Here is a 24551-nt window from a genome sequence, read left to right on the forward strand (position 1 = left end):
AGTAAAGGACTGAATATTCCAAGCTAAATTTACAGCACTATATAAATAAAGGTTAATAATAATAATAATAATAATAATAATAATAATATGTAGCATTCACTATGCATTAGTCAAGCGTCTTTTAATAGTCCTTTTACATCACTTCATAAATATATGCTTTTACGTCATTAACTACATCCTTCCAAAGTCCAAAACAAACTCTGCAGCACTCTTTGGGTCGAATTCAGACACACATCTGTGTTAGTCTGGAATATCGGTATGCAAAGGGATCTTGTAACACCTTTGAGACTAACTGAACGAAAGATGTTGTAATGTAACCTTCTGTAGACTTGGCCTCTCTGAGGATGTAGACCAAGTCAAACGCTTACGCTGCAATGCCTCGCTCAGTTGAGTCTCAAAGGTGCTACAAGACCCCTTTGCGTTCTGCAGTACTATTTGATCATGTAAAACAGAGTTTATATATCGCTACAGAGCAAATCAATTACCAGCGCTACTTCCAATAAACATGTCTTTAAAATTACAGTGAGGTATAGACAGTGAAATATATATAGGAAATTCAATATAGTTCAAAACAAAGAAGCTCACACAAACCCTGAGTTTACAGAGTATTGCTCTGATCAGTAGATACATTGCTTATAATACATTTATTGTTTTGAGGCAGAAAGACCAGTGTGTTGTCTTGATGGAGAAAGTAAATAGCTCTTAGATTTAATCTTCCAAGTATCCCCTCTAAGGTCTAAAATATATATAGACAGGGGCACAGGGAATAGACTATACAAAACAAACTACTGAAGAGAGTCGCTAGGATCAGTGTACCAAAAAGTATTTGATTCTAAGTCTGAAAACTGTTCCGGGTCTTTCACAGAAAATAAAGGAGACACTAAGGCCTGGAGTATTCTATTTAAACAAAGTTTTGATATAAGATATATCCACATCTTCTTCTCTTCTTTTCACACTAGTGAAGGCCGGTTGCTTAAGAAACCCTGTTAAGCTTTCATAATGCTGCAGCATGGCTTAGTACTTTGTCAAAATCTGACCTTTATGCAAAGCTAGGCAGCTAACAAAACAGGTTTCTCCTTCTGTATTTCTCCTTGATGCACAACTACATCAAGGTACAAGCAAAACAAAAGAAAGAAAGCTCTTTAAGTCTTTGGAAATAGGGGGGAAGTTGCAAGAGACGAGAAGAAAATGCATCCAAAAACATGTGATGTTGTAAGAATCAACAAACTTAAGTTGCTAGGTGGTATGGACTCTCTAGACGATAGTCGTAATGCTTTTCCGCCCATCAAAGCGTTTTCCTTTCATGATGATAAGCAGCAACTATGTTCATTCCCCAAGCCCAGAGCCAGTCTGGTACATAGTTTCCAAGCATAAACTGCAAGGCAAGATAGGAAACAAAAATTAGATTCCTTTAGCTATGTATTCATTCATACAAGCCGGCTATCTGTTTTAATTCAAATATTTTAAAGTCACCTTTCAAAGCTGCAGATGCCAGTGAGGAAATCAACATATATTCTTTTTCTGGCCATCAACAATACTAAAAATGCCCACCGTATTCAATGAAACCCACAGATATAAAGATTTGTCTCAAGACAGCAAGTACTCCCAATCTCTTTCCCTTTCTTCCTTTTCTCCCCCCAACCACACCATTCCTTTGAAAAACACAGTACGTTTCTACAAATGGAGAAGAGTGGGCACTCTTCAGAAGAAGGGTTAAGAAAAGAAACAGATCCAATGGGCAGAACAATTGTACAAAGGAAGGAAAGGCAGGCATTGAGGTCTGCATGCTTAGATATATAAATAGGGCACATAAAAATGCATCAGATGGTGGAAGCATGCAAGCATTCTCTATTAAATGGGGTGAGTACAGCACTGGAAATGTGTTTCAGCTTCAGCAGTATACCTATATTTATTTATGTATTTATTTATTTACGGTATTTATATCCCGCCCTTCAGCGCTTTAGGCTCTCAGAGTGGCTTATACTTATTATTATTACTTTTAAATAGACGGTTCCCTGCCCTCAGGCTTACAATCTAAAAGACACAACACAAAAGAAGAAGGGAAGGGGATCAGGTCCAGCAGTTCTTCTCTCCCTCTGAGGCCCGGACCAAGGCAGATGGATTAGAAGCAGGGCTCCTTTTCTTAATCTCTATATAAATGTAAACACCCAACATTATGCTAGTACAGCATCACTTGGCACCAGCCAGCAGATGTTTACAGCTCTCCTGCCTAAGGCAACTGCATGCAATACAAGCAAATGATATGCTGATGGAGGCACTGCAAGCAGAAAACTATGGGGAAAGACCTAATTCTTTGGCCTCCAGTTGAGCCTCATTCATAGCTGTAAGGATAAAAGATACAGTTCTGAACATCTTACCACCAGCAAATACAGCAATTAAATACCTGTACTGACAGATATTGGAGGGCATTAGCTGATGATGTATATACGCAAGATTCTAGGTTAGTCTTTGTTATATCAAAGCTCATGGAATCAATCGCATTACCAAAATCGTATGTGGCCAATATCCGGTAGTCCTTTTGGATATCCCAAGGGTGGTAATCGCATGGCGCGCATACACTTCAGCGGAAGGTGAAATAAAGCCTTCTTTCGGGAACAGGTCAATAAACGCTGTCATTTTGGTGCTGAGGAAGGCAGGGATTAAGCTCTGAACAAAGATGCCTTTGGAAGCATATTCGTAATAAAGTGCTCGGCTTAAATGGTCCAGATAATCCTGTCAAGGAGAAACAGATGGACAGTTCAGATACCCTGGTTTCAGCATTAAGAGGAAAAATAGATCTGAGCAGGTTAGATCACACATCTCAACTGGGACAGTCAATGCAGCTAGAGAACAAAATCTTATGCAATGAACATTCATTCCCCTGATCATTATCACTGACTTCTCTAGATAGAATGTCCCTAGAAATAATGAACCATTTCACACTTTTTCTTTCACTCTGCGTAGTTATAGCACTTTGGTGCCGCTTTAACTGCTATGGCTGCATCCTACAGATCTGAGGTTTGGAGAGGCACCCAAGTTTTCTTGCAGCAAAGTCTAAGTACCTCAAGAAACTACATGTCCCATGATTCCATAGAAAGAGGTCAATGCAATGTTGTGCCAAAGAGGATCGGCTTGTCATTTATAATTGCATAGCTTCAAGGAGACACAGCCTCCCCATTCATCTACTAAATCCTCTGTAACTACTAATTTAGGAACACCTTAGCCAGAGAAACAGACCATGCATTTGCATGCAAAGACCTATCTGCTTTTTAGGAAGAATGTTAACAACAGGGTATAAAAAACGTGCGGTCGCCCTTATCCAGACTTTCAAAATCCAAAAGACTCCAAAACCGCCCACATCAGTGTCTATGAAACATAAATGAATGTCATATTTAGACTTTGGTCCCATCTCCTTTATGTATATGCAAACATTCCAAAGTCTGAAAAAATCCCAACCAATTCTGGTCTCAAGCATTTCGGATAAGGGAGACTCGACTCGCATTTGTAATTTTATGTTTACCTTGGAGGCAGAGTATACTGCAATCTGTGGGGAAGGATGGGTGCAAGACAAGGAAGAAACATTCACAATAGCCCCTTTCTTTCGCTGTACCATCCCTGGCAACACCATATGGATCATCATGGTAGCTGCCCCAATATCCACATCGATTAATTCCCACATCTTAGCCTCCGTTAAACTGGTGAAACAGTCCAGGCGACTATAGAACACGCCGGCATTATTCACAAGGATGCCAATGTCTTTGCCCAAAAGGGCTTTCTCAATGGCTGGGTAGATCTCGCGGCCTTTGCTGAAGTCTGCCACAATCACTGCAGTTTCAATCTTGTAGGAATCCACTAGCTCTCTGGCAACGGCTTCCAGCTTCTCCTTGTTCCTGCTGATTAAGACGATGTTCACCCCACGACTTGCCAGTTCTTTGGCATAGGCTTTCCCGACGCCTGAAGTGCAACCTGCAGTAAACCAAGACAGCAATGAAACTCAAAGCACTTCAGTCCTAAAATATATTTCCTTAAGAAATCTGTCCAACAGCTAGAGCAGGGAAGAGTAGGATTTTCTGGTAGATCTACAGTAGGCGATTCAGACTTCTAGTATTAAGAATTCTAAATAAAACTGACAATACATAAAATAGGTATCTTCCATGGCTGGGCAGAAGACTTTCCGTTGACTGAGTTCTGTTTCAAAACACAAAATTGATCCCATCAACCTCAAATCTTTGTTGTTGTTGATGTTGTTATGTGCCTTTAAGTTGTTCCTGACTTTTGGCGACCCAATCATAGGGTTTTCTTGGCAAGAATTGTTCAGACGTTGCTCCGACTGAAGGTATATCACAACAAGAAATAAAATATCCCGTTTCCTATGGGAAATGCAAGATCTGAATAGAGGTGCTTGCTTAAAGGGTAACATTTGTTGTTGTTGTTGTTGTTGTGTGCCTTCAAGTCGTTTCCGACTCTTGGCAACCCTAAGGCAAACCTATCATAGGGTTTTCTTGGCAAGACGTGTTCACAGGAGGTTTGCCCTTGCCTTCCTCTGAGGCTGAGAGTATGACTTGCCCAGCGTCACCCAGTGGGCTTCATAACCAAACTGGGATTCGAACCTTGATCTCCAGAGTCGTAGTCAAACACTGAAGCCACTGTGCCACACTTTGAACCTATCAAAACACCAGATTCCTTGGGGTTCGGCGGAGCATACAAGGTAAATGAATGCAAAGGTTTCGGGTCTCTCACCTGTGACAACGGCCCACTTGCCATACAGCTTGACGAAATCGGGCCTCTTGAGCAGCCTGGGAATGAGATGCACCCGGATTAAGGTGTAAGCGTCACCCAAGATAGTGAAGCAGGTCTTGGCCGTGTAGAAAGCTCCGATCAGAGCCAGGGTCTCTATGAAACAGCTGCAGGACCGTCCAACCTCCCTGAGCAAAAGGGGGAAACTGTCCACTGCAGCCATGGCAAGCTGGATATCTGGAAGAGAAAGCACAAGCAGTAGCAGCAATAGGGAAGAACCCAACATCCTTACAAGCATTGCAACTTGGCAGGGAGAGTCCCCTTTAATACCCTGCTGCCCCGGAAGAAGAGACTGAACTAATGGATTCGAATGACAAAGAAAGGAGATTCTTATTCAACTTCAGGAAGAACTTCCTGCTGGCAAATGCCATTTAACTGGCTCAGAATATGACCAGCTCTCCTTCAACTGAGTTTTCCAACCAGAGGCTGAATGCCCATCCCTGGTATGCTTTACTTCTGGATTCCTCCCCTGGCACAAGGGCTGCATCCACACTGCAGAAGCAACCCAGGTTGACACCACTTTAACCGCCGTGGCTCAATGCTTAAACAAGTGGCCCCAAAATGTATTCATTTTTTACTCCAAACGGTCCTATAGAGAGAGGTGTGAAGGGCATTTTAGGGGAACGCAAGCATTTGGGACTCCTTTCAGCATTTTAAGGGAAGCTCATCCCATATGTACTCTTAATTGGTGCTCAAGAATGCTAATAGCGTTCAGAGAATAATAAAACCATAATTGCTGAATAATAAAGAAAGGACGATTGCCAATGGCAATAAGATGTTGCAGCGTGGATCCTTCCTAATTGTACCCTTTTCCCAAAGCGTTCCATTTTCCATGCGTCATGTGTTTATCGTCCCACTGGCATCATAGGACCAGCTGACAACAATAGTGCTGGAATGATAACTTGTGCAACAGAGCATTATTAAGGGTATGCGCAAGTCCAACCATTGTGGCTCAGCCTTACTCAATGAAAGGACTTTTGACGTCTCGCAATACTTTGACAACAAACTGGGGGGAAAGATTTGCTGATCGATACGGAGAAGAGTAAAACTTGGCTACTAGAAACTGCAAGTGTAAAAGAACAACACGTGACAATGGTTGGAAAATGGCGCACGGCGCCACATCAATGAGCATTTATAAATGATATATTCCAGTCAAAATGTTGGCATGGATGTGGCGCTAAGGGGGATTTATATATACATATGTGGTGGGGATGCCCATTGGTTCAAGAGTTTTCGGCAGGGGTTAAGGAACAGGTAAATATAGTGATAGGGATAGAGATACGATTAAGCAAAGGAAATTGTTTAACTCTTAATTTAAGGGAATTAGAACTGGATACTAATCAGAGATACGTGACAAAACACATTTGAAAAGGCAGCCGCCCGTGCAGCAATCGCTTTTGGATTGAGAAAGAAATCTCATTGGAATAAGCCTTATTTGTTTAAATATGTAAAAGAATACATGTTATTTGATGTCCTTAGGGAAAGGAGACTTAAATATACTGGGGGAAGCACTAAAGAATCATGGAGGGATCAATGGGAAATTGTGATTAAGAAAGTGGAAGGTAAGAAGTAAAAACATACTGCATATACTAGACTATAGGTCAGCCTCATGTATAAGTCGAGGGCAGATTTTGGGAACGAAATGATAGATTTTGATATGAGCCGTGGATAAGTCGAGGGTAAAACTTAGGGGCATCTAGCAAAGGATCTAAAGCAGTGGTTCCCAACCTTCCTAATGCCGCGACCCTTTAATCCAGTTCCTCATGTTGTGGTGACCCAAACCCATGAAATTATTTTCATTGCTACTTCATAACTGTAATTAAATAGGTGTTTTCCAATGGTCTTAGGTAACCCCCATGAAAGGGTCATTGGGCCCCCAAAGGGGTCCCGACCCACAAGTTGGGAACCACTGATCTAAAGGATGAAGCAAAGGAAAACAGTGCCAGAGAACTTACAAAATCCCAGCAGACGTAACTATTTGTCCTCATATTAAAGGCTAGATGGATGCGAAAATAGAGAGGGGTCAGTGCTTCCAAGGCAGATTAAACCCTTGCTGTTCAACACATATGGTTTCACATATATATATATATATATATATATATATATATATATATAATATGATTTAAAGTCCTTACATTGACCCATGGATATGTCAAATCAGGTTTTTGGGGGGTCAATTTCTTAACCTGAATTTCTAGACTTATACATGAGCGCATATATATATATATATATATAGACACACACAGAGAGTAATTGATGATATTTTCCACTTCTCCGACAATGATTATTAATTTAAACGAAACGCTTTGTTCCAAACTTTCGCTAATCTACCTGGGATTGCAATGCCATCTTTAGTACGTTTTATACCCAAAGCTATGCATTTAACCCCTTTTAGTCCAGGTTTTCTCCCACTGTTTCAACTGGAGGAGCTGCCCTACATCATGTGAAATAACCCACTTTGAGGCTGCATCCTATGGAATCCTGGGATTTGTAGTTTTCTCAAGCACTTGGCCGCGCTTCAGAAATAACCCGGTTTTGAGGCCGCTTTAACTGTCAGGGCTGTGGAATCCTGGGAATTGTAGTTTATTTGTGGCCCCAGAGAAAGCTTTGCTTTAACTGCCTTGGCTGACTGCCAGGGAATCCTGGAATTGTAATAATTAATAATTAATAATTAATAATTAATAATAATAATAATGCAATATAAAATGCATGCAATTCATACAATATTGTGGTTCATTGTGTCACCAGGAAAGGCTAAAAATGTCTCCACAAAACTACAGCTCCCAGAATCCCATAGCACTGAACCAGGGTCCTTTAAAGCGGTGCCAGAGTGGGTTAATTCTGCAGTGCAGACGCAGGAACACACATTTAAACAGAAAGCAATGCTCAACTTTATCTAATAATTAGGAATGTTTCCCATTTTATGGCTGTTTTTCTTTAATTACCTGATGTTCTCCTTCTATAGAGGAAGGTTTTCAATGCTGGGGGGTTTTAAACGCTTGCAGGCATTGCTCTCTCTTCCCAAAATGCAACTCTTGGTCAATGTTTGAGTCCAAAGGAAAAGCCTCTCCATTCCCTTCCATTCTGCAAAGCCTGGTTTCTGCTTCTGAGGGAGAAATGAAAACCTGGAAACTGGATTTTTCAATACCGCCTGGAAAGCCCATTGGCAGCTGAAGAAATCCGGACCTGGAGTCTCAGATCCGGGTTTTCTGACATACCGCTCCTGAACGGGGATTAGTTATAAAACAGCCCTTTCGTCATCTCTTCTTCTGTGGACTACAGAGCTAAGAAAAGGGAAGATATACCTCTGTCTAGCGTGTTTCCGAGTTCAGTTCCCCAGGAAAAAACAAAACCAATGGGGAAATTAATAATATAATATAATATAATAATATAATGGTCCCCAAACGGTGCCCTTTAAGAGATTTTGGACTTCAACTCCCAGAAGCCTCAGCCATGTTTGCCAATAGCCAGGGATTCTGGAAGCTGAAGTCCAAAATCCCTTAATGATCACAGTTTGTTTCTTCAAAACAAAACAAAACCTTGCAAAACTACAAATCCCAGGAGTCCATGGGATGGCGCTACAACAGCACTTTAAACAGTGGTGTCAAACTTCACTGCTTCTATAACAGTTGGTCCCCCCCAAAAAAACTGTGTCCTTTTGAGATATTTTTTTGGACTTCAGCTCCCAGAATCCCTGGCTATTGGCCAACATGGCTGAGGCTTCTGGGAGATGAAGTCCAAAAGCTCTTCAAGGGCACAGCTTGGGAATTACTATATTTTATTACATTATGTTATGTTATATTTATTATATCATATTAATTATTCAGTGGCTCCCAAACTGTGCTCTTTAAGGGACTTTGGACTACAGATCCCAGAATCCCTGGCTATTGGACAACATGGCTGAGGCTTCTGGGAGCTGAAGTCCAAAACTCTCTTCAAGGGCCTGAGGCCTACTCCTTCTGCGCGGTTGTCATGGAGACGCGGAGCCACGTGACGCTCCGCGGCGCTGCTTTTCTCCACTCAGTGCGCATGCGCACGGCCGCGTGGTTGCTATGGTAACGAGGGGAATGCCGTTGAGGCGGAAAGCGGCCGTTAGAGCGGGCGGACCGAGCAGAGGACTTAATCCAAACCTTTGGCCTTAATTAAAATTAATTAGTTAATTGACGCCGAAGAAGAAAAGGGAGAGAAGAGGGTATTAAATAGAAAAGGAATAAAAAAGACTCTTCCTCAGACATTTTGGGGACTCTAACTCCCATCACTCCTCTGAAGCTAAGGCTGATGGGAGTTGTAGTCCGCCTCCATCTTGCTTTGGTGCCCTCAGGTTCAGGAGGCATGTTTTTGTTTATCTATTTGTTTATTTTTAAGGCGAAAGGAGGAGGAGGGCACTTTGCACATGCTCAGGAGCACTGTTGCCACTGCCTCTAAACATTAAGGGCCCCCCTTTAAAGTTATGGCACAATGTTAAAAAATAAACAAATAGCTGTTAAAAGAATAAAGATACTTTTTGTATAGTACAAAATAAAATAATATAATATTAATAAGAATAACATTAAGGAAAAAATCAGAATAATATAAATTAAATAATAATATAAAGAAAAAAAATAATCAATAATATCAATGAAAAATTAGTAATAATAATAATAATAATACCCAAAATAGAATGTATTTTATTCTATTTTTGGTATTAATCTTAACTGGCGAAAGACAATAAATTGGTTAATGTTAAACGCAGAGGAAATGGTGTTTCGTTTGTTTGTTGAGGCATGTAGCCTTCTTCTCTCTGAGAGAAGCTCTGGCGCCACAAGAGACTCCAAGTCCCAGAATTCCATAGCAGCATGGAGCCATGGCAGTTAAAGCGGCCTCAGACTGCATCATTCCTCCAGTGCAGATTAGACTTAGTCTTTCAATTCAAATGAGCTGAATAAATACAGGGTCAGGAAGATGTGGGACATATTCCAAACGTCTCTCTCTTTCCCTCCTTAGGAGAACCTCAAAATGCATCCGCTCAACGAAGAACCTGGATCAGGAGCGAATGATGCCAAGGAAGGGAACGGCCAAGAGACAGAGGACCATGAAGAGGCAACTCTTGTGCCCAGCAGCAAGGGCGGCTTAATAAAAGAAGGTAGTTGTTTCCAACAACGGTTGTGTATTCATCTTGGCACTTTCTGGCATCCAAAGAACACCTCTGAAAGAGATGCATCTCTATCCATTTCTCAGCCAAGACATAGTTTGGAGGAGATGATCACACCAGGGCCAATAGCACCACAATCACACCACCATAGTGATCTATATTTTCACACAGTTGCACAATCACACAACATTTATGAGATAAAACCAATAGAGAAACGCAACTGCGTTCCGCATACATCCGTTCTTGCAGCACTGTCGAAGATTTCATGCACTTTTCGGCATTTTCGATCTGAAAAGCATGGTTACGTCCCAAACGGAACAAGATTAAAAACCAAAATGTGGAATGTCCTCATCTCTCTTTCATATAATCAGACAATTTTACACTCTCAAAATACTCTAGAATTAATTCTTCTTTGCTGGACCTCTCAATCGTATGTTTGATTGCTATCTGATATTTGATTCGACATCTGATATTTGATGCTTTTAATTTGTTGCCTGCTTATTTTATCTAACTCTATATTGTATTATTATTTATTGTTTATGTGTGTGTGTGTGTGTGTGTGTGTGTGTATATATTGCTATTATCCTGTAGAATATGCACTATTGGCAGGTTTCATTTTCATCAATTTTATTGATTGTACATACAGTGCCGTGTGAATCTACAGCGCTATATAAATAAAGTATAGCTTTATAAAGTAAATAAAGTATAATAATAATAATAATAATAAGATTTCTTAGTGATTTCACTAGTGCAAAATAGTGCTAATAGTTCGAAATAATGGGAGCATGCCACAGGAGAATGAAGTGAGAGAGACCTCATTCCGTTTAACCATTTGATTGCTCAACCTTGGAAGGTTCTCAGATATGGTCCCTGGAAAGGTACAAACCTGTGATGCCCAGAGTCCTACTACAGAGATTGGGATTGTCTCTTTTTCTTGTTGTTGGAACATCTATTGAACCAATTCCTATTTTTCTGAATTCCAGAACTACAGTCTCAGCTGCCAGAAGGAGAGCAAGGGAAGCAAGCGGATATTAAACATGAACAAGCGAAGTTAGAAATGGATGGGAATGAAGAACCAAATAAAGGAGAACCAGGTAATTAACATGGACAAAGAGTAAGTTTTAGGGTTGTGGGCTAATTTGCCACATCGTATTTCCCATGAGTTCCTCATCAAGTCAAGGTGTTGATGCTTTTGTGTGTTGGCAAGAAGTTATTAAGTTATTTCTGTTATTCTGAAAATCCAGAATAAGGTGTTCCCAAGTTAGGACTGACACAAGATGGTTTGGGAGACTGATAGAAATGGAGAAACTATCTAGCTTGGATAGTTAACTTCATGGTTGTATACAGTGGCCACCCTGTTTAAAGCTGGCCTTGATCTAGTAGTCACCTATGCATGAAGATAACACATGCTTGTAAGAGCATAAGTACTGTGTTTCTGAATAAAACCAAGGACCCATTGAATCCAGCTTTCTATCTCCAATTAAGGCTAGCTACTTAACTTGTCATCATGAGAAAGCGGGACTCGCTTAAAAAGACAATAATGCTAGGAAAGGTGGAGGGCAGTAGAAAGAGAGGAAGACCATACACCAGATGGATAGACTCAGTCAAAGAAACCCTGGCCCTGAAGCATCCAGTTGCTAGTTTAAGCTAGAATAAACATATTCAAGCAATGTTCTTTACCTAAGTGTTGGTTTAGCATTTGGTACTTCATTTAGTGAGTTCACTGTATATGGGACGGTTGGCTTGATTTAGGCCCATCATCATACATTTTTGGCATGATGGTATAACCAGGAGCTCAGGTCCTATATACCAGGCAGCTCCAGAAAGTAAAAGAGCAGGACCATGATATAACAAAAGGAGGAGGAAGGCAGTAAAAGACTGGTTTTTATCACTTAGCTATCTCACTTATCCTCCAAGGAGCTCAGGATGGCATGCTTCTACTGCACCTGTATACTAAATGTCACATGACAGTTAAATTGTGCACTGAATTCCAGCCTGAATGTTAGTTTCTGTCGTTAAATTTAATGACCTGGATCCTGAAGAATCCAAATGTTTAATTTTCACATATAACACTCAAGCGCCACAGAAGAGAAGTGACTCTGTGACTGACGTATATCAACAAAATCAGCCGAAAACAAATGGTGATCAAAAGCCAGTGATTGACTCGTCCTGTGGCGGCATCAGGTAATTTGTTTTCTACCGCTTTTCTTAATTTCAGAGAGCAAACAAAATAATTGTAAAGCTAATTCTGCTAGTTTCTTAAACATGACTGAGAACTTGAAGGTGAACTCATTTGTTCCCCTAACCCTGTACTTCCCCATCATAGGAATTCCCCTGTTACTTCTCTTGATAGAGTTAACCGTGATAGAGTGTTATATGTCAACAGCAGCCCTGGTTGTGGCTAACCAGTTAAGTTTCAACCAAGGTTTGGAAACTTCAGAGAGAAAAGGGGAAATACCAGCATCTAAAGGCTTTCCAGGGGCCTCAGACACTGACCCAAAACAGAACTGGGAGGGGATACATGTCCACTTCTGGTTTTAAAAATGCGTACACCAGATCCCATCTGATCTTGGAATAAGAGTCAGGCCTTGTTAGTACTTGGAAAGGAACCTCATAGTGAATATGATGTGCTATAAGTTATATGAAACCCATTGGGTGACTTAGGGCAAGCTGCACTCTCTCAGCCTCAGAGGAAGGCAATGGCAAACCTCCTCTGAACAAGTCTTGCTAAGAAAACCCAATGATAGCGTCATGTTAGGGTTACTATATGTTGGAAGCGACATGAAGGCACACAACAACAACAGCAAATAATGCCCTAACGTGGCCTAAATACCCAAAAGGCTCCTGATCCCATCTGATCTTGAAGGTTAAGCAGGCTCAGGGTCTACTACAGATGAAGGAACTGACCAAACCACCTCTGAATATTCCTTGCCTAAGAAAACCCAATATCCATGAGTTCACCCATGTTGACTGGTGACTTTAACGCAGTTACCGTACTGTATTTTTTGATATTAAACAATGAAGGAAGGCCCTGCAACCTATTTAAAGGATGAATTGCTTTTACCTTTCCCCTCTACCCTGAAAAACATGGTGGGGAAGAGATTTGAGGGTCGCAAAAATAGCCTTAGGGGCCATACCACGATGTAAAGCTAAAGAGTAGGTTCTTTAGGACTGAGGTTTTTTTCCTTCTTGTTAATATTTTAGAATGACCAAAAAGCTATTGAGAGATCTCTGCAAACAGCACAAGTTATACGTGACCCCATCCTTGAATGACACCCTGTATCTTCATTACAAAGGTAACTGTTGTGTTGCACGCCTTTTCTGCCACTGAAAAGGTATTCATTTTCTCTCATTTTCTTCATGTCGTGGGACAAAATCAAAGTCCCATTACAGCTGGCAAGTGGGTGACAAAATGGAACTGGTGGCTTAGTAAAAGGAAAATGGCAAGAAATGATCTAACGCAGCCTTTATCCATCCCTTGTTCCATTTAAAGCAGGATTGGGCAACTGCAGGGGGTCAGAAGCCAGCTTTCCCCCCATATTCCCCCCACAAGGCTGCATCCCACCACACAACAAGCCCAAATACGTCTGTTTCTCTCAACAGTTCCTCTCCAAATGGTAAAAAGGATTGACACATCATCACTTCCAGTTGGGCTTCAAGCACCACAAAAATGAGGTCCTACAAGTCACACTTTGCACACTCCTGATTTAACGCAAGGGCCACCCACTTACATGGCTATTTGCAGGCTGCAGTCCAGTCTCTAAGAGCATCCCAGATCCTCCTTATCCCCTACTCAAGCCTCCAGCACTCCCCAGTTTTTATCCCAGCCAGGCACCGGATCTCAACCAGTAGCAATGAAACCTCGCTTTGGTTGTCAAAAGCAGTGCTTGCAGTGGCATAGCACAGCCCACAAGGATCTGAACAGATTAGAAGACAGCCTGCCAATCCTTGGAGAGTGCAGACACCTGATTTAAAAGTATAGACACACTTTCTTGTTCACACTCTGGCAACCCTCTCTGATCACTTTTGCCTTCTCTCAGGGAAAATATTAGTCTTGCTCAACATTCCTCCCTTTCAAAATGATTCTGCCCCCATCCTTTGCAACACAAACCTGCATTATAAGCTATGGACAATTCCTTCTGTCAAATTTCACTATTCCTTCCCCGCTTTTCCTTGTAGGATTTGATCGTCTGGAGAACCTGGAAGAATATACAGGGCTGAAGTGCCTGTGGTTGGAATGCAATGGGCTGACCAAGATTGAGAACCTCACCGCTCAGACAGATTTGCGTTCCCTTTATCTGCAGCTCAATTTGATTAATAAGATTGAGAATCTTGAACACTTGCAAAAGCTGGATTCTCTCAACCTCAGCAACAATTACGTCAAGACCATCGAAAACCTCTGTAAGAATTTCTACTGTCTCCGAAACAGGCTCCATCCTGTAAACCAGGATGCTGGATTGCAAGGCCCATCCTGATACTGAGTAATGCTAGGAGCTACAATCCAGCATTATCTGGAAGAATCTCCCCAACTCCAAATGCTGCATTATTGTAGCCACCATCCAGTACCTACTTACTTGGGAGTAAGCTCCATTGAACTCACTAGTGAGTAGCGGTGGGTAGGATTGTATTGTTACTGTTATTATTCTCAGACATATGTAGATGTGCCCCTGTATTAAAATACAGGTCAAGCACTCAAAGTCAAAAGGTTGACCTTTCAGTATGACACTGAGATACAGTAATCTTGGTGCTTAAAACTGGTGTTTAAAACAGAACAAATCTATACAGGTTGCAAAATTAAAATGGCTTTGTCTTATCATGTTATTGTTGTTCTTCAACAGCTTCCTTGAAAGTTCTGCATACTCTTCAGATTGCTCATAATATGCTACAGACTGTTGAAGACATCCAGCACTTACAGGAATGCCCCAGTATTAGTATTCTTGACCTCTCTCACAATAGACTGGATGATCCAAATATTTTAGATGTCCTGGAGACCATGCCTGATTTGGTGAGTAGAATGTCACTCTGAAATTATTGTCTGATCCATCATTTCTGAGGCACTAAAATGATCATGTTTAACTACTACATTATTGAACAAAGATTAAAAAATGTCCACTTTCTCGAGGATAGTCATGTAGCATGCTAAACTCTTAGAGGTTTGAAAGGAAAGAGGTGAAGAATTATAGCACGCTAGCCTCATAAGAAACACTCCCGGATGAGGCTACGCACATACAAGCACATTTGATTTGGGGAGGTATATCAAGCAGCCAGACTTTATAATCTGGTTTTGAACTAACCATGAGCAAAAAAAGAAAAGATAAAATGGCTATCACATTTTACTTATTGAAATGTTTTTAGTTCTAGATTGGATTCACACATCGTTCGAGAATTTCTTCAGTCTTGTATTTAATTTTTGTTTTGTCTCTTTTGCAGCGTGTGTTGAACTTAATGGGAAATGAAGTAATTAAGAAAATTGCTAATTATAGGCGAACACTTACCATCCGATTGAAACACTTGACATATCTGGATGACAGGCCAGTTTTTCCAAAGGACAGGTAATGTACGATCTACGAAGTAGTTGTCTTCTAAACTACTGGTAAAACCAGGATGGTCTGTAAAGAACTAAAGCAGTAATTTCAGGAGAGTCAACTTGCTGTTAGACTCATATGAAAGCACTGTATAGTTTACCTTCAAATCCTATCATGATGGTGGCATTTTTACCATAGTATTTTTACCATTCCCACATGGAGGACCTGTTCAGATGAATGCCATTTTCCTGGCAGGTCCAGGGAGATCATAAAAGCCATGCTGCACACTCTCAAACCAGCAAGTGTTGAATTAGTTGAATATGTGGAGATAAATGCCATAGAAGTGAATGGATCCCACTTCCAAGGGTCTGATGACTCTCCTCCCTTTTGCAACCAGAGCTTGTGCAGAAGCATGGGCTACAGGCGGCCGTGAGGCTGAAGAAAAAGAAAGGGAAATGTGGGAGACCAAAGAAAGGAAGAAGATCCAGGAGAGCATCGATGCTCTCACTGCAATCCGGCAAAAGGCCAAGGAGAAGAAAAGGCAGCGGGAGATGGAGGAAAGAAAAAGAACACTGGATGGCCAACAAGAAGGTTTGTGCAGGCGTTTTTTCCCTTTTTTCAACCAAAAGTGAACAAAATTGATTTTCATAGAAGGGATAAGCATCAAGCAACTTGACCAGAATTTGGAAGCAACCAGAAGGCAAGGTAAAAGTGAGGATGGACATCACTTGCAGCTGAAGGGACAATATGCTTCCAGTACCAGTTGCTGGGGAAAATGAGTAGGAGGGTTCTTTTACATTGCTATCCTGTTTCTAGGCTGCCCAGAGGCATCTGACCGGCCACAGAGGTGTCTCACTTGCCACTTGTCACTGTATAATAGGCCTCTGATCTGATGCAGCTGGACTCTTATGAGTCAAAACATCCCATGTGGGAGATCTGATCCAGCATCAAGAGTAATAACTTGGAAGAGAGATTGAGATCTGAGCCATGGGACACAAACAATCATTTTTTGCAGAAACTTTCACAAAGTTATTGCACACCTTCCATTCATTTCTTCTGTCAGAGAACTTCTTAATGGACCACGTCCCATAATATTTGCTAGTGAATATTTAGAGAGTGCCACTTGGTATTTCTGCCTCAGAAATCCAAGTGTCTTTTGCTAACCATACACAGCAAACTGAGGGCAGTAGTGTCACATCACCTTCTGTGCTCTGTAAAACCAGTCTTTTAAAGAATAATTTTGCTTTTATTTTGTAGTCCCAACACTTCCGCAGGTTCAGTTGGCGGAGATGAGAGATAAGGCCTTTTCTCTGGCTGCCCCAAGCTCCAAAACTCCCTTCCTAGGGAAGGTAATCCAACCTCCTCCTTGCTGTCCTCCTTTTGGCAGATAAAAATAAAGTTTAATTACATTAATTGCATTTTGTACTATTGCAGCCCAACTCTTCCATACTACCCATTATAAAAGATTAAGAGGAAGATCATCCTAGGTTTCCCCAAACAAGAAAAGCAAAAGCCAGGGCTCAGCTGCATCTTTGGGACGGCAGATTCTTGCTTGTTCTGTCTCTTGGATAGATATGATAAAGTGAGAGTTCGTCCTGAAGAGATTCCCTCACTTTAGTCAGGCGACCCGATCTCTGGCTATTCTGTGCGCTTTTAAATAATGTTGCTCGGTGTGAACGAATGAATTAGAACTACTTGCAAATAAGCTCATTTAGTTTTTATTTGTTGTGGGGTGTTCTAGGTGAAATCCCATCTCCAAGCAATAACATTGTCACCAGTAATACAGCAGAGTCTTTGGATACTTTGGAGAAGTCAGAAACAAAGCAGAAGATTGAGAAATTTGTGAGAGAAAGCATGGATGCCCATGAGGAAGGCTTGGCTGCAGCAGAAAACTTAGAAGACCAGTTGGGTAGACCAGAGAGGAGTCATGTGGGTAAGTGCCAAAGAACCAAGTGCATTTCAGTGTATGAGCTGTTAGAGTATCTAATGACATCCAGAAATTTCTCTCTGTTGTGCTGATGTGTTGCTGGGTAGAAACACGCCTGAGGGACATTTGCAAAGCAAACTGATGGAGAGGATAAATTATCTTTATTCCTGTTGCATTATGCACGTTTCACATCTGTAGTAATGTTCTGATGAATTTCAATGTGTCAGTTTGTTAACTTTTGGAATCTTGTTACCTCCCTTGAGCATTATTTTCAGTAGACCGTTTGGCTACGAATTTAATAAGTGCTGTATGTTCGCAGGACTTCTAGGAGACAAGAGCTGCCTCATTCACTTCCAACTAAAAGAGTTGCTCAGCACATTTGTCATGCTGTGTGGGTTTGAAGCTACTTCCTTCCATATAGAGGCATGCCCAGGCGATGCCTCCATGCATTCTATGTACTTCATGCACAGCTGTGGCTTTGCCAAATAAGCACAGTCTCAAGTCAACATGCATTCTGGCATTTTCCTTTGAAAGAGCTCTTGTATTGTAAGAGGTTGTTCTGAATGATCAGTCTTGAGAACTGAGGAGGCAAAAACTACCTCTGCATGAATTTGCCAGTGTGTGTGTGTGTGTGTGTGTAATGCATACTAGTCAGAAATGTATCAAGACCTATAGTATAATTTAGTTTAGCCTCCTATTTTCCATGGGAGTGAATCTGGAACTGCTAAGCCTTTTGCTTTTTTCTTCTTTAGAAATGCCAGTAGACAAGATGGCTGCACCAGGACCAATGCTTACCGAACTCCCTGATCCGGCACACATTGAAGAAATTAAGCTGGATACACCAGAGAAGCTTTTCCTAGATGTATGTATTGAACAAAGAGGGATTGAGACTGGTTGTGGTCAGGGTGAAGAATCCCAACATTGGCTTTTAGAAAGCAACTAGTTACCATTACGAGTGGTTTGCAATTAATCCTTTTTCCAGTTGTAAAGGTTTTGGACGTGAGACTGTAACTTTGCAAGGAATAAAGTTAAAATTACAGTTCTTATGATTAAAAAAAAAACTATGGATGCTGGCCATGAAAGCTTTCGACTTCACAAAGTTACAGTTGTACTTAATGAGGGAATACTCTGTGGCATAACATTTAAGTGTTTTTAATTACTCTTATGTAGTTATGGAACTGTAGCTTCATTAAATGGTGTTGGAGGCATCCCACATGCTTCAGCTGCTGGTTTGTGGTGTGTTGTGGGTTTTGGAGTGGGACATATGTGGCTGGTGTTTTTACCACTGGCCAACATCTTGTAGCATTCAAACTAAAAACAAAGTAAGGAACGATTTTTTAAAAATCCACTTGCTTCAATAAACAGTAAAGATGACTTCAATTTTTTAGGAATTGCCTGATTTGGAAGATGTGGATACCAAAAGCGAAGCTTTGCTGGAGGAGGAGAGCTTCATTAGAAAGGTGATTTTGTTCCCTCCGTAAATTGCTTTCACAAAATTATTTTCCTACTCCTGTTTCTATAATCTTTACTTTATCATGAAGCTCAGTGGATGACCTTGGACCAGTTACTATCTCTTGGTCAAACACAGGTTTGTTGTGAGGATGAAAATGGAGAAGACCATGTCCACTGTATTATAATAAGCTTTGAGACGTCTCAATATTTGCATGTGGACCATGCTAAAATTGCAAGGGTTCCTGCATATTTTTAACTTGCCCTTCATATTTGTCATACAGATTTTTTTAATACCGTGATTTAATTAATCTTAAATGGCTTTAGCTATAGATTGTTTAACTGTTGTAATGCATATACCGATTTTTACATGGCTTTTAATCGCTATTTTTTTCAAAAGTTTCTAAGACAGGATATAAACGAAATAACAATGTAATAATACAGATTGCTTTAGAATACAGGTGTGGAACATTATTTTCTATGTGGAGTACATGTGTGGATACTTCAATACGTTGAAGCTGTTCGTTTTACATTTACAGCAAACTTCTCCTCCAAAGATTGAAGTGATTGCCGAATCAAATGAAGGCAAAGACTGCATTGTTGAGGGAAACACACTAATTTCTGGGAACATTGTGACTGAAGAGATCCCAACCTCCATCTTTTCAAATGAGGCTGGTTCAAAAGAAGCCCTACAGCCCTTCATAACTGACCTTCTAGCACAAGAAAAAGCAGACTTTGAAACCAAAATACACCCAGAAAAACCTCTCAGGCCCTTAATTGAAGAGATTACTCCAGAACCTTTGGATCCATCATGGAAGTTATCACCATGCAAAGAAGAAGACAACCAGGTAGACCTTGTAGAAAGTGAAGAGGAACTTTCTGCATCTCCTCCATGAGGTAAAATTATACATGCATTGCAAAGACCTGATAATGGCTCCTACTGTTTGCTTGGGGTTTTAATAGCATAAGGATAAAACTCACCTATTAGCCATCCTGGCTTGTGCAGAAGTTCGGTTTCTAGTATGTTAGCTATCTTTTTCACGCCGCTGTGACTGGTGGCAGAGTGACAGTATTGACAGGAGGTTAGAGTTTCCTATTTTGCAAACAGTAAGCATCAAAAGTCCTTCTACATCTCGCAACTATGAAGATTCAGTATCACCAAGCCAGATAACTACCACTGAAATTATAAAGTCAATTCCCCTTTAGTCTCTTGCATTTTTGTGTAAATGGGTAAATGTTAGTATAATCTGACCAAAGCGATGTGCATTTAAGTTTTACAAAGTGCCTTCTTTAAACATGCTCCAGTTTTGTTGGATTGTGCACACAGTTTGTAGTTAGTCATTGTGTTTTCTCTGTTTGTTTCAACTACTGTTTATGTTCACTTTGTAATTCAGCTGCAGTAAAAGTTTTTGTTCTCAGCTGCTTATATCATTCTTATTGCTTTGCTTTTTGTTATGGAGCATGTTGAATCTTGATATATGAATCAGCAGAGACAAACGGCTACCCATCTAGCCTCTTACCTTTTTAGATTTCAGCGTGGTGCAAGAATGATTGATACCCCTCCAGCCTCATCTTCCTCACCTGGCCCAGAAGACAAATGGTTGCATAGGGAGGGTAATATGTTACGGTATTGCACTGACATTAACAGACCAAAACTGCATGAATGAAAACAGTGTTAAACAAAACTAAATAGTTAGTCCTAGGGCTTGACAACTGCCAGTGGAAGGACACAGAACTAAATTTGTAGAAGTTCAGTCAAGATATGCAAAGCATAGTTCATAGCATATGACTATAGTATGTTCAACTGCAGTCATGGGTTTCTTGTTAGTTGTCTTTTGCACCACTGTGTGTGTTTTAACTTTCAGATTTTCCCTCTTAAGAGGTACCATGTACTACATTGCACATTTTTGGGTTGGAACCCATTTCTTTTCTTATCCAGTTCTGCAGGTGCATTCGTGTACATTGCCCTAACCCCACTGCAGGAAAGCCTTCTTCCTGGAGTCACCCACTGTAAGACATGCTCCATCAACTATAGGGAATTTCACATCTAGTCCAGTGTTACAGTTTAGCAAATAATAATAGTATTTCTATGCAAAGAAGCAAATCAAAAGGGGGAAAAGCCAGGGCTTGTCAAAGAAGAACTGAATGAGGACAAGAAAACCTCTTTAATGCGCATACCTTGTAAAACTTTACAAAATATACAACGTAGTGCAAAATGGCATGCTCAGCACATAAACGTCAAATACCAATGCATAAAATAGCCAAGAAGTACAATTATAAACTGCCTTCCAAGGAAGAAAATGCTTTGAAGTTAGATTCCTCTTCCTCTTCATTTCCACAAAGAAAGCTATAGCGATAAGGTCTCTACTAAATGACTTCCATAACCACAAACAGTTTGAAAGCTGATCATTTCTTAGTCTGTATCATCAAAAGAAAATTTATGCAGCTGTAACATCTACTTGACCTTGAAAATGTGTAAAACACTCGATTCTAAAAAATTAAACTAAATTTAAAATTACATATTGCCATTCAATTAGGGTGTGAATCACAATAAACCATACATTTTTGCCAGTCTTATTGTCCTATCCCTTTCTATGACAACTATGGATGGATAGCTCAGTTAGTGTCTATACGTAAAAAATACTCAAAGCTCTAAAAAAAGAAAAGACTTACAATTCGCTAATATATCCCTGATTAATACTGTGTCCAATAGAACATACTCACTAGTAAGTGTGTGCAGGACTTACGAATTATTTGCTAAGATCTCCAGTTGTCTGGCACCAAATAGATGACAGATTAAAGATCAGTTCCAGAGAACGACTCAAGATACGAAACAAAATCAAAAGAGAAGCAAAGTGTTAAAGCATTAAATTCTACCCATCCTCTTACTCACACATATACTCTCACTACTACTTGGGCGATGCTTCAAAAGAGTCCAGTTTCCCCAGAAGTCAAGGACTTCCTAAAAACAGATTGTGAGGGTTTGATGGTACGCTGCACCCATGGGGCTTTTCAAACTTCATAATCATTCCATGTTAACTGCCATAGCAGCATACTATACATCCGGGGATTTATAGTTTAAGGAAGGATATTTAGAATTCTTAGCTGGAGGGCTCTAAAGCCTTCCTGAAATACAAGTGCCAAAATTCCATAGGATGCAACCAAGGAGGTTAAAATACTATAACTCTGCATTGTGAAAGGCCCCCATGTTCTTGGTCCAGTTCTATGCGCTGAATACAGCACTTTGGGACTTAAGCCTTGATGGACCATGTCTCAAGTCGGGCGAGCCCCAAACCCTTGCTTTTGCTTACTCAAAAGGGCATAAAGCACTACTGACTTTAAGTGGTTTAACAATCTTCTCTCCAAGAAATCCACAAAACCTTTTGGAGGGTGCTGTTAAAAACCTCTTGACATGTAATTCTCAATTCATTCAAGTCCCAAGATTTTTTCCGGGGGGAAGCCCTGACGGTTAAAATGATATAAAATCCGATACAATTTTAGCACAGATGTACAGTTGGCCCCCCACATTTGTGGATTTGATTATTTGCGGTATTGATTAATATGTTCTCTTTAGGAATCCTGAGGTCCTCTGGCGCAACTCTGCCAGAAGATGACCATAGGGTTGTGCTGGAGAACCTAGAAGTTCCTAAACACCTCTCTAGGCATTTGTAGGTCCTCCAGCATGATTCTATGATCAACTTCTGGCAGACCTTAGAGTTGACCTGGAGATTCCTAGAGAAGTGTTCTCTTAGGTCAAAAGATTAGTAGGGTTTTTTTTAATTTGTCATTTTTCCACCTTCATGGGGGCCCTTCACCCCTAACCCCAGCGAGCGTGGAGGGACCACTGTACATCAAATAAATACAATGGGAACTCTGCTGGTCTCTGCAAATGTTTCCCAAATTCTAAGGAAATCCACAATTTTTTATTCTCATTCAGCAGTACCTGAAACAACAACACCTCTTCTTCTATGGTTTCAATCCACTCACAAATTTGAAATACCTTGGAGAGACTTTTGAGTGGTACGCACAAATCTCAAATTACTAGAGCGCCTAACGCTGCAGCTGCCTCAGTTGGAGCGTTTCATGGGAACACCTATTCCCTGAGATAACAGAACCCTGTTTATGGGTGCTTCTGGGACAGTTTTTTTCTTTAAAAGAATGATGTTCACTGTGCCGATCCAACATACTATATGTTTCCACATCAACCAGGATCTGGACACGTTCATCTCCGATCCCTCCACTACTTCAAATGACACACCAAGCAACGAGGAAGAGGAAAATGGATTGGCCAGGAATTGACACACCAAACCTCATGCAGCCTTGTCTCATTCTTGGGTGGATCCTAATTCTAGTGTTTTTCAAGTTCAGTGTTGAGCATGTAACTTACTATCTGAAGGGGAAAGAGGTCTTTTGAGTAGTGAAGGGAAGGTGTGGATCCCAGAACTGGGGACTTTAACCTCCTTAAGACTAGTATGGGGGAATGAGCTTCCCGTGAAATAATCTGGCCAGATTGGACCACCAAGACTCCTATGTAGTTGAACCTCAAGAATTATCAATCGCAAGTGTATTAAATAATCAAGCACTAAGCAATATTACTACCAAGCCTGCCTAAAATCTATCCTAAGCACACTTACTTGGAGGTAAGCTCCACCGAACACATGGAAGGCACTTGTACACATGCATTGTGCTTCTCAGATTCTTCATATTTAAGGGTGGTGATAGATAGGAGTCTTTTTCCCTTTCCCTGAAATTCCCTGCAAGGAGGCAAAATGAAAAATACGCCGATGACGAGCTCCATCACCATCTCTTCCTGGAGAGGAGGTCTATCCTCTTCCTACAGAATTCAAAAAGCCACTGTCAAGTTTGCAGGCAGCTTCTTGCAGAACAAAGGGTAACCCCTTAAGAGTTCACTTCATCCCAGGTTTGCAAGGATGGGTGGGTGCAACATGAGGTTAAAACAAACATTTCGTATAAACATTCAAAATCTGGAGAGGTTTCAAATGTTGCTTTTGAAATTCAAGATCTGGGGGGCAGGAGGAAACACATGATCCATACAGTTCTTTTATAGCCTTTTCCATATATATATATATATATGGGAACCCTCCCACCAAAAAACCCTCAACAGCAGTTGGTTATTGGGAATCCTGTAGAAAACAAAAAAGTGAAATGCGAAGACTGCAAATTAGAATTCTTGCAAGTATACTGAAAATTTGGTTGGATTCCCCTCCTTCCAAATAGTGCAATTGTTAAGCCGCCACCATCCCACCAGAATGCTAAAGAGTCAAGGGCTTACATCCCCAGTATGCAGACCTTTTCACACCACAAATATAGCACATTGACACCACTTTAACCGCCATGGTTCCACTTTATGGAACTGTGGAAGCTGTAGCTTTGTTGAGATATTTAGTATTGTAAAATCAAAGGCTTTACTAGCTGGCATCCCTAATTTTTGTGAGGGTTTTGGGGCTATTTGGCCATGTTCTAGAAGAGTTTATTCCTGAAGAAGCCATTCTCTGAAGATGCCAGCCACAGATGATGCTGGTGAAACGTCAGGAATAAAGTCTTCTAGAACATGGCCATATAGCCCTGAAAACCCACAAAAACACTATATTTAGTATTGTCTGCCAGATTCTCTCTGGTGCCTCATCAAACTACAAATCCTAGGATTCCACGACATGCAGCCACGGCACTTAAAAGTGGTAGCAAACTGCTTCAGTGGTGA

At 40.8% G+C, this 24551-nt stretch overlaps 2 protein-coding genes across 4 annotated transcripts; one reads left to right on the forward strand and one right to left on the reverse strand.

The window, feature by feature from the left end:
* Window positions 1-117: 117 nt before the first annotated feature.
* Window positions 118-8284, reverse strand: HSDL1 (hydroxysteroid dehydrogenase like 1). Of its 2 annotated transcripts, XM_089540086.1 has the most exons (6): window positions 7984-8284; window positions 7743-7903; window positions 4741-4974; window positions 3521-3966; window positions 2506-2733; window positions 118-1375 (listed from the first exon to the last, which is right to left on the reverse strand). In XM_089540086.1, exons 3-6 carry the CDS (start codon window positions 4958-4960, stop codon window positions 1286-1288), a joined length of 984 nt encoding a protein of 327 aa, XP_089396212.1. In that variant the 5' UTR covers window positions 4961-4974; window positions 7743-7903; window positions 7984-8284; the 3' UTR covers window positions 118-1285. The 2 variants fall into 2 exon arrangements, with proteins under 2 accessions (XP_089396212.1, XP_089396211.1); XM_089540085.1 differs by having other exon boundaries at window positions 7743-8284.
* Window positions 8285-8845: 561 nt separating this feature from the next.
* On the forward strand, window positions 8846-20206 carry LOC149306038 (dynein axonemal assembly factor 1-like). Of its 2 annotated transcripts, none has more exons than XM_089540750.1 (13): window positions 8846-9127; window positions 9781-9919; window positions 10912-11022; window positions 12007-12112; window positions 13133-13224; window positions 14108-14329; window positions 14767-14933; window positions 15359-15480; window positions 15851-16044; window positions 17195-17386; window positions 18133-18242; window positions 18769-18840; window positions 19369-20206. In XM_089540750.1, the coding sequence occupies exons 2-13, from the start codon at window positions 9793-9795 to the stop codon at window positions 19723-19725; spliced, it is 1872 nt and encodes a 623-aa protein (XP_089396876.1). In that variant the 5' UTR covers window positions 8846-9127; window positions 9781-9792; the 3' UTR covers window positions 19726-20206. The 2 variants fall into 2 exon arrangements, with proteins under 2 accessions (XP_089396876.1, XP_089396877.1); XM_089540751.1 differs by having other exon boundaries at window positions 8846-8989.
* The last annotated feature ends 4345 nt before the right edge of the window (window positions 20207-24551 follow it).

The sequence above is a fragment of the Sceloporus occidentalis genome, unplaced genomic scaffold, assembly GCF_023333645.1.
Source record: "Sceloporus occidentalis isolate IW3139 unplaced genomic scaffold, rSceOcc1.0.p SCAF_10, whole genome shotgun sequence".
In the NCBI taxonomy this organism is placed as follows: Eukaryota; Metazoa; Chordata; class Lepidosauria; order Squamata; family Phrynosomatidae; genus Sceloporus; species Sceloporus occidentalis.